This window comes from Clupea harengus, chromosome 16 (assembly GCF_900700415.2).
Source record: "Clupea harengus chromosome 16, Ch_v2.0.2, whole genome shotgun sequence".
Classification (NCBI taxonomy): Eukaryota; Metazoa; Chordata; class Actinopteri; order Clupeiformes; family Clupeidae; genus Clupea; species Clupea harengus.
In genome coordinates, this window is record NC_045167.1 from 1259426 (window position 1) to 1276470 (window position 17045).

General features: G+C 45.4%; 1 protein-coding gene across 3 annotated transcripts; it reads left to right on the top strand.

Moving 5' to 3' along the window:
* The first annotated feature begins 502 nt into the window (after positions 1-502).
* Positions 503-17029, top strand: prrt4b (proline rich transmembrane protein 4b). Of its 3 annotated transcripts, none has more exons than XM_031583426.1 (5): positions 510-594; positions 746-826; positions 3363-4537; positions 9048-9149; positions 13808-17029. In XM_031583426.1, the coding sequence occupies exons 3-5, from the start codon at positions 3436-3438 to the stop codon at positions 15847-15849; spliced, it is 3246 nt and encodes a 1081-aa protein (XP_031439286.1). In that variant the 5' UTR covers positions 510-594; positions 746-826; positions 3363-3435; the 3' UTR covers positions 15850-17029. The 3 variants fall into 3 exon arrangements, with proteins under 3 accessions (XP_031439284.1, XP_031439286.1, XP_042566070.1); XM_042710136.1 differs by having other exon boundaries at positions 513-594; positions 764-826; XM_031583424.2 differs by lacking the exon at positions 746-826 and having other exon boundaries at positions 503-594.
* The last annotated feature ends 16 nt before the right edge of the window (positions 17030-17045 follow it).

The window sequence follows — 17045 nt, forward strand, 5'->3', positions numbered from 1 at the left end:
CTCACATACAGAATATAGGTGGATAGTTGTCACATTGCTAAGTTGTTATGTGGTGACATGTTTGAGAGTAGATAAATGTCCTAGCCATTCTTCCTAATGTGACTCTTTTATACAGCACTCACAATGCAGACAGGTCCTTCAGAGGAACAATCTGCTCACTGACGTGTGACCGTGGACATTGTGGCTCTGGGTCTCACACTAAAGCACTGGTACAGGGGGTGAGGGGTGGCTAAGAAAGGGAGGGAGGGAGGGGAGAGATGGGAGGGGAAAGAGAGAATGAGATGGGGAAGCTGAATTGGCGACAGAGCTGCGGAAGCCAGTGTGAGAATGGGTAGTAATGGGAGAGAGAGAGGGAGAGAGAGAGAGAGAGAGGGAGTAAAAACGTGAGGGGGACTAACAGAACGAGCAGAGGCAGACTGACAGAGGCAGCAGAAAGAGGACGAGGGAGGGAGTGAGCTGTTTTTGGAGCGACTGCACAGAATCACTCTCCCGCACACCGATAGAGAGGCAGAGGGAGAGAGAGAGAGACTTTTCTAGCCGTAGCTCGAGGCTTTACTGGATTACAAATTCAGCAGTGCACAGTGCTGAGGACAGGTGAGTGTATCACATTCATTGACACCTCTGAGGGAGCGGGGGAAGATACTCGTCAGGTAGAGATATGTGTAAACACCATGTGCATCGCTGAGGCTGGAGCGCTTCTGCACACCCTCATCATCATCCTCATCCTCCTCATCCTCATCCACAGACAGATACAGAGACAGAGACAGAGACAGAGTAGGGCTGGTGCCGCTGGTCGCCCTGGCTACACCATCTTCCCAAGCTTGTGGTACGTATGGAATAGCTGATGATGATGATGATGGACTGTTTATCTGGGAGAGAGAATATTTTTGAACAGCGTTAAATAGGGTCTCTTTCTGTGTACACTCTGTGTATGTGAAAGAGAGAGAGAGAATGTGTGCAGTGAAGGAGAGTCAGTGCCAATATCAGCGGCTGTACATGTACGTGAGTGGTTATAATAGGTTCTGTTTCCATGGTGAAAGCCATTTGAAATCATGTCGCTGGTGTAAGAATTAGGTTGTATGTTGAGCGGTGCGTGGTAGATACGTCTCCGGAGGATGTGTGGACACAACTGTGAAAGCATGGCAGATTAATACAATTAAAAAAAAATCAATATTCTGCCCTTCAAATAATATGACGCATGTATACCATTAGAGACCCGATGGTGTCAAATAAGCTGGTCCTCTGGAGTCACTCACTGCAGGTCTACCTCAAACATTGATATAGTGCGTAATTAATAGAATGTTCACAGCCAAACATAATTGACTCTGCATGATGTGTGTCAGCAGTGGTTGCGAGGTGGATGTACGCATAATGGAGTGGATATAATGAACCATTATTAGTCAGCATGGATGAAGTTGGCTGGTTATTTTATGTTGTGTGCTAACAACAGGTTGTCCCAGTATGTCTAAACACTAAAGTATTGATTGGTTGTAGGGAGATTTTGACAGTAATGACTGGCAGCAACTGAGCTGCAAGCAGTTTGAACCCTCCTCATTTATTCTTGTTCTGTAGAGAAAACGAACAGAAGGTAAACCAGGACACATGACAGTAATCAATGGCTGCAAAGGACAATCGACTATGGCACGTTGTGCCCTGAATCCATCAACTGATCTACACAGAGTACACAACCTCTGTAGGTGGAAGCCATTGAAATCAATTCAAATTCCAAATGTAAAAAGTAATTTGATTGGAACACTTATACAACACAAACAAACATAGATCCTCACATGGATAAATAGTTTGGGTGGGTCAGTCATGTGAAAAATGAGATGGTGTTCAAAGTCAACAACATCTGACGTGTAATAGCAGTGTGCAGTGGCTCTAGTTTCATTTACAAATACCTATCTGAGGGTATTTGAGAAAGAAATGTATTTAAGTCAATTTGAACTAACCTTTGTCAGTTATACAGTAGTTCTAATCAACAATTTTAATTCAACACGAAATGTTCAAATGTTTGTCTTTAGTCAACAACAGATGGATCCCTGGTCAAGTGAATGACTGCAACTACAGAAGTTGTAGTATTCTAATATAACAGGAAGTAATGTAAATGCAATTGAAGAAGTACCTGAAGCTTTGTAGGACGTGTAATGCATGTCAATGACAGAGACGGATTGCAAATGGCATTTGCATCATATCTATCATGGATTTCTCTGTTCGGTTGTTAATCATAGATGATAGATCACATATCAAAATGGGAAGGAGCAAGGAGAATACAATGGATTCTGACACAGTAGCTACTAACAATACTGAGCTACTAACAATACTATAAAAATAAAGGGTCAAGTCAGTAGCAGTATACAAAATATAATGAAATGACATGCTATCCACTCATGTCGTATTGGTGTTGGGATCCATTACAGTAATAGTGACCTGAAAGGGTTATGTAACAGATCAGATATGTAACTTTATCATGAGTGGCTCTTCCACACAAAGATAGGAGGATTTATAGTCTCTTTATTCTCTCGTGGGACATGTTAATCCTGAGGTGGCAGTAATCACAAATTATTGATTATCGACAATAGATTGAATCCCACCCAGGAAGCCATTAGCTGGGCACTGTTGGACTGAGAGAGAGGGGGAGGGAGAGATAGAGAGAGAGAGGGAGAGAGAGAGAGAGAGAGAGAGAGAGAGAGAGAGAGAGAGAGAGGGGGAGGGAGAGAAAGGAGAGAGAGAGAGAGAGAGAGAGAGATAGAGAGAGAGAGATAGAGAGAGAGAGAGAGAGAGAGAGAGAGAGTGCACACAAAGGGTAGAATTGATAGGGTGAGCGAGGGATTTAGAGCACTCAGCTGGTTATTTAAAGATAGCACCAAATGGTCCACAGTGGGGTAATACAGACAGTTTATCCCTGTTTAAAGAACAAATAAATTGTGAAGCGAATGAAAGAGCTGGGGGATGGGCATGGTGTCAGAGTCAGAGGCTCTGTTCAGAATACAGGTTCCTCTCTAAAGGACATTCCACTGCAGCTCCAATCTCCTCACTGAGGCAACGGTGCATTGGCTTTGAACTACCAAATTACCCCTCGAACCCCTCCCCCAACAAAGACAAACCCCGTTCCCATGGAGCCAAGGCACCCCTTTTTCCACCCAGCCATGAAATGTAGGACCCATTTATTGTCCACTTATTTAAGGAGAAAACAATATGTCATCATAAAGCTTTACCAGCTGGTCAGTGATTTCACTGATGGATTTATCTTCTTTCTTTATCTTACTTCTCGACATAATGTTGCATAGATAGACCCTTCCTCAAATGGTATCAGGATGTCACATGATTGCCTAAGATTTTGACTCTCTTCTTTCTTTTAGGTCACCCTGTAGGAACAGTCCCAGCGAGCCTGGCAGGCTTACTGGAGAATGGAAGGCAATATGTGACTGCTAGATGTCACCAGTAGAAAGGAGCAGTATGCTTCACTTTCACCTGACATTACTGCTTTGCATTTCTTGCTCACTGCCCGGCCCTCTGCATGGTTGGTTTCCCTTCGGTTCTAACCCTCAGACTGCAGCACCACCGCAGAACAACTCTGACAAGGGGGGGACTAATTCTTGGAACCCCTTGGCATCTGTGAGCAATGGAATTGCAGTGCCCAATCCATTATCACTATTTCCCTTCAATCCATGGGGTAAGGCTGTGGACACACCCATAGCAACTACCCCAGAGGTCTCTACACACTATCCCTCCTCACCAACTCCCAGATTGAGGACCACATTGCCCAGGAAGACAGGGACTGTGACCCCCACACCCCATAATACAGTGCCCAACTATTTCCCAGCTAATTCCAATGGGACATACAAACTTCCAGATAACACATCAAGTCAATCCAGTCATGTACCCATTCAGACAAGCACTGCCCCGACTCCTTCATTTCAGCCGACCCAGACAACATCACTTCATGAAACATCATACAGCCTCCCCATACAAGGTACAAAGTCTTATCTCACAGGAACAAAATCTCTTTCGCCCTTGCTCAGGACCAGACCACCAACAGTTAAAAAGAAACCTGTTTCTGACCTTGACTTGGACTTATGGCCACCGAATAACACAAGCCAGAAAGAAGTCCTCCAAAGCACATCTGAAATCCATAGTAGTAACAACCAAGAAGACTGGACAACCACTGACATTACTTCCAAAGCTGGAAGTACGGCCACAAGCATGACACACGGTCTTCAGAGCGATCCAACGCCAAACTCCCCATTTGGATTTTCACCTTCTTCTTCATCATCATGGAGTCCATTACAAACAGATGGGCCAACTCCCGCTGCACAAACTATTCCAAAGACAGCACCTGTCAGTACAAGCTCTCCTACAACCCATGCGAAGGGTTATATTACACTAGTATCACAACCAGCGGTCACTATTACTCAACAGTTTGAGGATACTGGATCTAAAGAGGATGAGCACCAACCTCAGGAGGGAGTTAGACCACCCAAAGGAGAGGGGATGGGAGCGGTGCCAGAGTTTACCCCGACACCTTGGCCAGGAGGTAAGACCCCAATTCAGCCATTCAGAACCCCTGCAGCTGTATGTTATGGAATGTGGGGTTGTAGATGACATATGATGTCAGGATGTTTTGAAAATGTGAAGCAACATGTTGATATGATGATCCTGTATGCTACTCTCATGTGATATATCTAGGGAAGCAGCCCACTCCCTCTCTGTCTGAAGGCTGCTTATATAATGAGCATGTGTCTGAAAGAGCCATTCCCAAGAGGAAGGATATAGATCGCTGACGTGACAAAGGTCAACAGATGTTTAACCTCAGGAGGTCAAAATCCCCTGACGGGCGTTAGCTTGGCAGCTAACGTTTAGCCCATTTTAAAACAGTATCGCAATAACTATATATGGATCTTTATATATATATATATATATATATATATATACACACGTGTGTGTGAGTATGTGTGTGTGTGTCCAGCACCACCAGACAGAGTGCAGAAACATCAGCTGGTTGGTGGCTTCACGGTGGTCAGCTATCAGTATTCCACGGCTATCAGCATTCCTCGGGGACTCTTCCTCCTCTCCCCATCTCTGTTCATGCACACTTTATATGCTTCAGTCTCTCCCCCTCTGTTTTGCTTTGAGTCTGCCTCTGCCTCTGCCTCTGCCTCTGCCTCTGCCTCTGCCTCTGTCTCTGCCTCTGTCTCTGTCTCTGTCTCTGCCTCTGCCTCTGCCTCTGCCTCTGCCTCTGTCTCTGCCTCTGCCTCTGCCTCTGCCTCTGCCTCTGCCTCTGTCTTTTTTCTCTCCCAGTCATTCCTTTTGAGCCTCCCCCTCTGTCTGTGTCCTTTCTCTTCCAGACATTAATCTTCCTTTCATCGCATCCTCTTCTTTACTCCATCATTTGAATCAGACGAGGAGAGGGAATCTATGCCAGGACTCTAGAAATGTATTTTTGGAATGCAGTGTGGAGATTACCCGTATGCCAGTGTGAGGGATTAACATGAAGTCCTGTGAAGGCCCCCCTACATGCACACATATAGTTTCCCTCATTACTTCCTCTGTACCTCGTCTCTCTTTCATATTGCCTATGCTTTCATTACAGAGCACCTGGATAACACTCTGAATGAGCATTCATAAAAGAAACAGTGATACGATTAAGAACACGTTGTCATAGCAATCTACCTTGCTTGGCTAATGGCTAAATGTGAGAGCAAAATCAGCGCCGTTCTGAGAGGAGCACATTATCGATCGCTTGATGTGTCACCTTGTCCTTCTGTGGTGCAAGCAGCAGCAAAATGCATATTCCCCACCGTCAACGGCAGGCTGGAGCATAGACCAAGGTCAATGATGTGAGGAGAGGGGGATGGAGAACAGCAGGAGAGGGGAGGCATGGGGAGGGGAGAGGGGGGAAGAGGGAGGGTTGTCTGTGGGGGTTGGGGGAAATTAAAATGGAGCTCATTTTGAAAATTGCACAAATATATGATAGAGTGAGAGAGGGGGATCACAGCTCTTGTAAAAGACAGTGTTGTGTACAAAACAGAAAACACACTGCAGTCAACGCATTAGACATGCACTTGGGAAACACATTAGACAATCCATTCTCCTCACATTCCACACTCAAAACGCTCCTATTTATATCCAAACATGTGATAGCGTGAGATACAGTATGTGTTCCTCTGTAAACTGTTTAGGAACTCGTAAGTTCAGTACTTCAGTACTTCGCTACTGGAGAGTTTGTGTCTGTGCATCATTCTTATTTTGAATATTACTTTCATGAGACTGAAAACAATGAGCTGATGAAGAAAATCCTGCTAATATCTTCTGCTAACATACCGTAGTCACAGTAACCATTAGGGGTGTTATTAGCTGGTGAGCTAGCTCTGTGCTAGCTCTGTGTCACTTTGACCACCCAGGGAAATAGAATGTCTTATGAAGACTCTCACACACACACACACACACACACACACACATACACACACACACACACACTCTCACACACACACACACACACACACACACTCTCTCTCTCTCTCACACACACACACACACTCACAATGAAAAGATTATTCCATAAATTGGTCTTAAATGTGTCTAGACAGCTGAGTTTCTTTAGGGAAATCTAAGCTTTTATGGAGACTTCAAAATTGCATTTTTACTCAGATGAGAAGGAAATGACAGGAGGAGAAATATCCTGTTTTAATAAATGTGAGCATTACGCCCATCCCACTGCCCCACCCCCCTGCACCTGAGAGCCGTGAGAGTCAGGACAGTCAGATTAACTGATACGCTCTGTACAAGAGACAGAATTATACATTCCGATCTAATCTCTACTTTATTAATGACAAGTGGAGAGAAAAGAATAGGAGGGAGGGGGAGTGATGGCAAACCAGGTTTATATACTAAATGTGTAAGGCCCTTCCCTCATGACGCAAGGCTGAGTCATGGCCTCTGGCATCAGGGACATCAGAGCGTGGAACCTACTTCTTAGTGTTGAGTATCATGTCAGAGCGTGGAACCTACTTCTTAGTGTTGAGTATCATGTCAGAGCGTGGAACCTACTTCTTAGTGTTGAGTATCATGTCAGAGCGTGGAACCTACTTCTTTATGTTGAGTATCATGTCAGAGCGTGGAACCTACTTCTTTATGTTGAGTATCATGTCAGGAATCCAGCATGGAATGGCACTAGCACAAACTCTGAATAAAATGTTTACAAATGTTGCAGTGTCAGTTGCTGTGAAAACATAGCCATTTAGCACTGACTTGTGATTCAAAGATATATATATAGAGAGATATAGGTTGGGTATATTAGGTTGGTTGATTATTGTATGTGACCTTTTATCATCAGAACATACAGGTAATCTCTCAGACTTCCAAATAAAAACAGGCACTACAATACAACAAAAATGAATAAAGTTGTGAGAATGAAGCTCTAACAAAAAAAAAGACAGTGTGTGTGTGTGTGTGTGTGTGCGTGCGTGCGTGCGTGCGTGCGTGCGTGCGTGCGTGCGTGCGTGCGTGCGTGCGTGTGTGTGTGTTGTGGCTGTATTATGGAGCCAACTTTAGGGTGAAGTTGGAGGAGAGTGTAAGAGTGTCAAGAGCTGCAGAGAGAGGGAGGGGCACCACCATCACCCATCTTTGGTGCAGAACTCATTACTCATTCTAATTAGAGCTCACACAGAGAGGAAGTGCACTACTCTCCCTACACACACACACACACACACACACACACACACACACACACACACACACACACACACACACACACACACACACACACACACACACACACACACACAGGTAGCACAGAGAGGAAGTGCACTCATCTCCCTACAGGTCTACTGGTAGAGCACAGAGAAGAAGTGCACTCATCTCCCTACAGGTCTACTGGTAGCACTGGAAATACCACAGTCAACCCTCTGATCAGACAGAGCAGTTGAGAGGTAGCCTGTCTGTTGAGCATCTGACAAGCAATATCAAATGAAATATGAATAAATGTGCATCCACGTTAATTGTATGGATTATTGACAGCACGTGTTTAGCTGGGTTAAAGATGGCTGTTTTAGTGGGTATTTTCAACTGAGGACACAAGCAATCAAAGCATATGTTAAGTTTGGTTTCTCCTTTGTATTATACTTGTGCATTATCCTTTGTTATTGTGTATTATACTTGTGTATTATACTTGTGTATTATCCTTTGTTATTGTGTATTATCCTTGTGTATTATCCTTTGTTATTGTGCATTATCTTTGTGTATTATCCTTTGTTATTGTGTATTATCCTTGGTGCTGCAGTGGCATAATGGGTCTCTGAGTTATGTATCTACACACACACATACACACACACACACACACACACACTCACACACACTCACACACACACACACACACACACACACACACACACACACACACACACACACACACACACACACACACACACACACACACACACACACACACACAACACACACACTGAGAAGAAACGTCAATGCAAGGCTGATTCTGAGGTTACGGATGGTTGGAGATGGTTAAGGGCATGTAGGAGATTCTCTTGACATAACTGGGCTAAGTAGACAGACCACTGCTACACTCTACTAGGTGTAGCATACGTGTGTGTGTGTGTGTGTGTGTGTGTGTGTGTGTGTGTGTGTGTGTGTGTGTGTGTGTGTGTGTGTGTGTGTGTGTGTGTGTGTGTGTGTTTGGTTGTGTGTGTGTGTGTGTGTGTGTGTGTGTGTGTGTGTGTGTGTGTTGTGTGTGTGTGTGTGTGTGTGTGTGTGTGTGTGTGTGTGTGTGTGTGTGTGTGTGTGTGTGTGAGTGTGTGTGGTGTGTGTGTGTGTGTGTGGTGTGTGTGTGTTTGTTTGTGTGTGTGTGTGTGTGTGTGTGTGTGTGTGTGTGTGTGTGTGTGTGTGTGTGTGTGTGTGTGTGTGTGTTTGTGTGTGTGTGTGTGTGTGTGTGTGTGTGTGTGTGTGTGACAGAGAGAGCAATGTTTATGATAACCTTTCCTTCAGACATTTTAAAATTAACTTGTTATACGTCCGTGTCCTTTGCATCCTCCCAGACATGTCTAATGACATCACTGTTACCATGGATCCCACTCAGACGGATGGACCTGGAAAAGTGTTGTGGTCACCTGGCATCATACCATGGCAACCGAATGCTGGTAATTCACATAACCTGACACATCTCACACTCTACTGTACTGTACTGTACTGTACAGTACTGACATTTCAAGTCATTTATGACTAATCCAAATGAAGTAACAAGTATAGTGGTGGTGTGTGTGTGGAGAGGCAATTCTTTCTAATAAATGTATGAGAAAGAGATTTGGACATTTAAACTCCATAGTAGACTTAACTGCAGGTCTCAGAACCGATGCTGTGTTCAAAGCCACTAGCATGTCTACACAGGGCGGGCCCAGTAGCATGACTCATGCCCAGCCACCTCCTGTCAAGGGGTTTCCTCTTAACAGACGCCTGTGTGTCCAAATCATCCTGACGTTTTGGAATGAAAAGAGAACGGTGAATGAGCATGAGCCTGTCAGTCAAGTGCAGCCAGGAGATGTTGTCAGACTCATCCAAAGTCTGCACTCAGAGGGACTGATGCAGTATGGGTAACTGAGTCCAACCAAAGGATCTACTGTGCCCTGGAATTGCTTCCATATGGAACAGATGCAAAGGCCTCTTTTCAGTGCAGTATTTGACCACAACATTGGTCTTCACATCGGTAAGCATACAAAAGGCAATCAGCATACTGCCACTGAGGTTTTTGTGCCGACATATTAATTGACTGCATCTGATAGATGAGAGGATGATGAAGATGATGAAAATGTAGAAGTAGTTTGTGGACTCACCCATAACCTATATCTGTGCAGCACATCCAGTAACCCAAATTCCATTAATAGACCACGGAAATGTCACAGAACAAGATCGTTTCTGAATGTAGCCTAGAAGGCTGCATTTTGCAAGCAACAGATGTATCTTCATATGTCTATATCTCTCTGCTAAGAAAATTGTTGAAATCAACTTAATTCAACAAAAAGTGTTGAGTATCAAGAGTATCAATTTCATTTTTAGTGATCATGGAAGAAACGCACCATGGTAAGGATGTCAATCTTTGTTTCAGACCGGCTGAGTTGAACAAGACAACATTTATTTTGAGGGCAGTACTGGATCCCAGAACCCCCCACTCCTCCCCCACCCTGGTTAATGTAGTCTAGGCTTCCTCAGTATGGATGAGATCACCTCACAGCAAAGTCTGAGTAAATTGCCTTTTCAGCCAGCTAAAATTGAAAGTGGAGTCAAACAGATGAGAACAAAATAAGCTCTTGGATTTAATGATGCCAGAACACCCCAATCCTAATGAGACAGACAGTTGTGTCATTATCAGATGTCTCACATCAAACCAGTCCACCACTGCTCTGCAACAATCAGGATGTGATTACAAATGGACTGGACCCTATTCACTAGCATCAGGTTATAGCATCAGGTTTAAGTTGTCCAGGTTTTTGCCCAATAGTTATAAACGTATTACTGTTTTTTCAAATGAGCTCTACTACTGATACAAGCATCCCACTATCAATGAATGCCTGGCAGAACATCACCCAACAGCCACTGCAGATGACAGTCACACATATGCTGTTGTACATGGTGAGTGGTCTAAATTGGGCATCACTCTGACCTCCCTGACAGAATCCAGGCCATACTAATCACTGACTGACAGGCAGGAGGAGGCAGACGGACAGTCGGGCAAGAGTCCAGAGATTGGTCATATTTTTATGCCTCAGGAAGAATGGCATCGTCCCATTAAAGTGCGCAAGCGATTCTCTCTGATCCAGTGAGTGGATCAGCCAGTATTGGGCAAGTGTCAGTTAGGTCCTGTTGCTAGGCAAACATTTGAAGTCTATTCAAAGCTCTGTTCTTTGTGTATTATAGTATAACACCTGATTAGAAAATCCTTTGCAGCTTTACAAGCATTCTGATAGGTCAGATGTGTGTGTCCTCAGTAGAAACTGTTTCTCATTTGTCCTCATCTGAGCCAAATAAAAACTAATGACGCACGAGGGAGTCAGCCTTAACCACATCTCATTTGTGATCATTAAGAATTCAGCAGCACTAATTAAAAAACACTGCATTGGTAAAAACAAAGCCACCCTGCTGCCATTAGTTCCAGCTACACTGGGGAGCTATAAGCTTGTTCCCATGCACGTGCTAGTAAATGGATCTAATCAAGTCAAGGCAGGGAGACATTTTCCTCGTGATAAATCCTGCAGTAGCTGACTAATATTCCTGTGTTTGATGTTTTGAAGTCGATGTCAAGACTCACAGTTTGACGTGAGCGGTGGCTTTGAGTTCCAGTTGAGAGCGGACTACTGCTGTCAATCATCTCTCGGCAGGATGGGGATTAGATCTGTGTTGAACAGCCTGTTGAAGGGGCACAAGCCAGCCCAGCCCAGCTCAACCAGACATCTGAAGAGTGCTCGTCAGGGTGCAGTTGGGTGTTGTGGTTTCCTGATTAGAGAGAGGGACGTTCCTTTGGTTGGCTAATGAACAGTAACACACACCCTCTTCAGGAAACCTCCTCACGTGCGGGGGAAGAACAACAATCACAGACAGAGACCTCCATTTATTTTCCTAAGGGTGTGCGTACACTGTGGTCGCCCCTAGAGTGACATTGGACAATCTAATGGAGGCTATGGCTGACCACCGCCCTGGAGAGTTATTTTGGGCCAGACTGGTCTCTGGAGGGAAGAAACATAACAAAGGCGCCTATAGGAGTCAGCTACTGTTCAACAGAGAATGGAGTGGGGAAGGAAGTTGTCTGCTAACGCAGTAACATCAAAGACTCAAAGAGCACAAGCCTCTCTCCCAAACAAGTTAGTCGCTGTGGCACAAGAAAGCAGCAAGCATAATGAATTCACCATTTGTTAAATAATGTGGGCTGTGGTTCGGAGGTTGGAAGAGAAGACTGTAAGATTTACCATGACAGTGGAAATACAGCCCCATTGTATGCGGTATGTTAATGGGACAGTATGTAGGATTTAGGGCGATCTATCAGCAGAAATGGACTATAGTATTCATAATTATGTTTTCATTAGTGTTTAATCTTGTACGTCGCTTTGGACAAAAGCATCTGCTAAATGACTAAATGTAAATGTAAATGTGAATCACCTGTAACTACAAATCATTGTGTTTTCGTTGGCTTAGAATGAGCCCATTATCTACATAGGGAGCAGGTCCACTGCCACAAGGTCACAAGGTCACGCGGCGCCATGTTTTTACAGTTGCCCAGAACAGACAACACCAAAACACTGGCACTAGAGAGGGCCTTTAATGCTTTGTGGCACCTGACGGCCACCGTAGCTTCTCGTATAGTCTTGGAAAGGGCGAAGTATTCAGTTGGCTGCAATGTGCAGCCTCACTGCAGAGGCCATTAAATCCTACATACTGAACCTTCAACACAGAGGTCCAAGCCCAGAGATAGTGGACTCAGCACATCATGAGTCGCTGTCTACAGTACAGGAAGATAATGCCTTTGGGGATATTTGATGGCTTAATATAAGATGGAATGAGAGAGAGAGGTATAAGCATGATGTGCTTTATAAGAGTTGTAATGAGTCATCTCTCTTTGGGGATATTTGATGGGTTAAGATAAGATGAAATGAGAGAGAGAGGTGTAAGCATGATGTGCTTTATAAGAGTTGTAATGAGTCGTCTCTCTGCCATGGTGCATCTCCTCCGTCCTGCCTCTCTCCTGGTTGGAGTTGGAGCCCATGGCATGTGAGGACAGCTGAGGACCTGTATGCCCCTTGCACTGATACACTTCATATGTGTGTGTGTTTCCATAATACTCACAACCTACAGATCTATACAGTGCCGCTGCTAGCCATTTTGGTGCCCTAAGCATAACTCCTTTATGATGAAGTTTCTCTCAAATTTCATGTTGTTTTCTTGAAATAGCATTAGACCAAGGCTGCGTAACTTTTTTTGAGCAATTAAATATATCTCTTGTTCTGCCTGTTTTGTGATATACATGCCTAAACGGTGCCTAATATTTCTATACTGAAATAATATCGGCATTATAATTATTATAACTATGATGATTTTTCAGTTGCCTATTTTTTGGTGCCCCCACAGGAGTTGGTGCCCTACGCACAGCGCGTAGTGCGCGTTATGGGAGCGGCGACACTGGATCTATATGCACATAACTCTGTATGATACAGGAGCATGTGTATGTGGTTGTGGAATACTTGTGGACTGGCATGCATGCACCCATTCACAGAGCACCCTTAAATAAATACAGCTCAGGCCATTTTGTAATTCTTTCTAAAAAACCCTCTCTCAAAAGACTGATGTAACATGCTCAAGTGTCAGAGCCAAGCCACAGGGAGTAAAAATGGCAACTTCCTCCCACGCTATTCTGTGACATGCGAGATACGACCGTAATTCTGTTTGTATGGAAACAGCAGATGTTGGCAAATGTAACTGCAGTGTGATCCACAAGCACTCTGCTCTCTGTGCTTCTGTCCTCTGCCCAGCGTGAAGCTGCTGCTTGCAGTGCCTCACTTTGATAGCGGATTAGCACATTAATAAACATACTTTCAGAGACCTGGCATGGTACCAGTTTTTTTTCCCCCCATGCAAACATTATCATGTTCTCTCATGTGGTGGTTGTATGTGTGATATGGCTTCGGAAGCACCCTGTAGCAGACGTGTTATTGTTTCACACGCTTTCAAAATAGAACCAGCCAGCTTTGGAGAATAAAAAGACAAGCCCCTTCGGTTGTGCAATGACTAAAGCCAGACATCTCTTGTTTTTCAGAAGTCACACCCTCATCAACGGAGGACTGGAGGACTGGTCCAACAGGCAGTGAAATTTCTCTGCTACCAGACTGCAACACGGAGCGTTCTGGAATCTGCAATACCACCGATAACTGGGCCCCCATATTCCCTACTCACAAGGACACTGCGAACACCACCACATTGGTCTACAACCAGTCCAGTAATGCCCTCCTGGTGCCAGCCTCGCCCATGCTTGTAGCTCTCCACTCTGACTGGAACAGTGCCATGGCAACTTGGGGCCTGGCTTGGGAGGCGCATGTTTACGGCCTGGGCGTGCTGTTCTCTCTGGTCGCCCTCGCTTCTGCACTGAACCTGCTCTGTCTGCCTCTGCGCTGCCCCTCAGGATGTGGCTACTTTGCTCTGGTCAGCATCTTCCTGCTGGCGGCTGGCGGCAGCAGAGCCTTTGCCCTGCTGTACGACGCCTATGGGCACCAGGACCGACTGGCCTCCGCCGAGGCCTCCCTGGTGCTGTACGAAGCTCCCTTCCCCTGCCTGACTGCAGCGTTCGGCCTGGTCTTTCTCCTGCTCTCCATGCGCTCCAGGATGCAGCTCTCCTACTCAGCCTTCCAAAGGCCCTGCTGTCTGGCCTGCCTGGTGCTGCTCCACTTCACGGCTGCATTCGGCCCCATGACCCTCCTCAGCACAGACGACCAGCAGGGGGCGTCCCTGTGCCTCTTCCTCTCCCTGGTCTCCAGAGGGGCTTTCGTTGCCCTGGCTTCATTTCTGTCTGCTGCTTACTTTGTGTTCTACTGTTACGTACGCGCCGACTCCAAGCACATATACCACCTCAACAACACCTCCCCCACTCCAGCCGAGCGCTACAACCGCTGTCCCTTTGCAGAGAGCCGTGACTGGGAGCGAGCAGCGGCTGCAGTCTTCCTCTCGGCGGTCCTCTCCCTAGCCTGTGCTGGCCTGCAGCTCTACGCCATGCTTCATGCCATGGGGTTTGCTGGTGGTCCGGAGGTCTTTACGCCCTGGCCCTGGTGGTCGTTTCAGCTCAGCTGTCGGATCTGTGAGGCTGGAGTGTGCCTCACCCTGGCCCTGGTGGTGGCACAGCCTGTTTACTGCTCCGACCACCTGCCACAGCCGGGGAACTGCTGGACAGAACTACTGGCTGCCAAATCTCCCATCCTTCCAGGGAGCTACCACTGGAACTTGAACCACCAAGAGAAGCTGGCCATCTGTGACACTATTGGACACGGGGAGACAGAGTGCCTTCCTCTGTATTCACTGGTTGATGAGCGAATGGGTAGCAGTCTAAATGGGCTAGACCTTTTATATCATAGCAACCGTGCCCTGGCCTATCGAGATTTTGACCTTGACCCACCTGGTGCGGTTCCAGACACGAGGGAGTCATCCTGTGGCAGTGACTCCACCACTGACCTCCGACCCCCGTCACCCATCAACCTGCGGCGCAGCATCGACGAGGCTCTCTTCAGCGAGGACCTCTTTCCCATGAGCCTCTTCAGTCCTCTCAGGCCCTTCAGCTTCAGCTTCGGCCCTGATTACTCCGTGTCCACGCGTGACACCCTGATGGCTCAGTCCAGCTGCACCCTGCCACTCCGGGAGAACCTCCCCTCAGACCCAGGTCTCTTCCGGACCTCCTCCTGTATGGAGATCCTCCCCCAAGCCTCTCACCCCAACCATGCCCAAAAGGAAGCCTCCCAGATGGGCTTAGCACCTTCCCGTTCCCCCTCCCCTGCGTCGTCCTCCTGCTGTTCCTCCCCTGAAGGCTGGCGCGGAGGGTCCAGCACCTCTTCTCTGTACAGGCCGTCTCTGGCTGGCTCATCCTTAGTCCTCTGCTCCAGTCCTGAGTTGAACCCCCGGCCTTCGTCTCTCAGCAGCAGCTCGGGGCGTGCACTGCCCTCGGACCACCAGAGACAGTACCGCAATCTGGACTTGGCTTCACAGGATAGCCTAGACATGCCTTCAGAGCTGGATCAATCTGTCCAGGAAGAGTTTAAAAGTGTGTGCAGACAGATAGACGCACTGAGCATCTGTAGCGAAACCATTGACTTGTAAAGGGTGCATTTAGTTTCTACATGTACACTGACACAAATAAGCACAGAATTAAGAAGAAAACTATGTATAAATACGGTAATGTAGAAGTGAATGAATCAATAGACGGTCAAAAGTGCTAAAGCAAGGATCGTTTGAGTGTTGAATGAAGGCTCTTACCAAATGTAAAGGTGGATTGTATGCCTACAGTTCATAGTGCAGTCTAGCTTGTCTAATTAACATTAATGTAGACTAAAGATCTGTTAAAAATGTTAAAATTTGGTTTGGACAAGGATTTTAAACTTAGGGTGTCTTTGCAGTTGTCATATGTTGGGTACAAAGCGTGTGTCTTGTCCTTTCTTTCTTATCGGGGAGATACTTTCGAGCTTAAGGAGCTCTTAAGATGTTCCTCAGTCCATGAACCCACACCTAAAATTTTCAGACACAAACAATTTTTTACAAAAACATTTTACAGGTTAATACATCTCTAGATTGCTCAGATAGGAAGACTGATGCAGGTGAATTGTACGTGCATAGAGTGCCACAAAGTTCTGAAAGCCAAGAATAATTTTGTAAAAAGTTTGTAAAATGTAAAACTGTAGGATGCCAACATTTGTAAACTTTTTTGAAAGTTTCAGATAAGTGTGATTGTTGAGAATTGTAAACCTGTTTGTACAAAACATTTTTATATTCTACATAAAGAATACTGTGACTGAATAACTACTGAAATATTATATACATTTAAATTGTAATAGAATTGAAAGGCATCATCACACTTTATATAAATATACATATTTAATGCACTACAGGTAAAATTACTTCATTTTAGCTTTGTATGCTTTCATACTGCTTGACAATAGTGTTGCTTTGCTTCATAGAGAAGACATGTACAATATTTTGTCGCATTATATCGCCCCCTTCTGGTGGCATTGGGAACATGCTGCCAAAAACAGGCAGCTAGATTTGCATTGACTGTACTCTCAGATGGGTCATACCTTTGAATATGAATGATGTGCTAATTGTCTGCCAAAATTTATAATGTCCTCTTAATATTCTTAGCCAAAAGTAACAAAGATGTGAATTTCTACATTTTTAGTGTGCATGTTATTTTCTAGACCTGCTGGTGAAAGGCCATATTGAAAGGATATCAGTGATGCCAACTAATGGATTCATTGCAAATATAATAAAATGCTAAATCTTCCAATCGGTTCTTTGTAAGA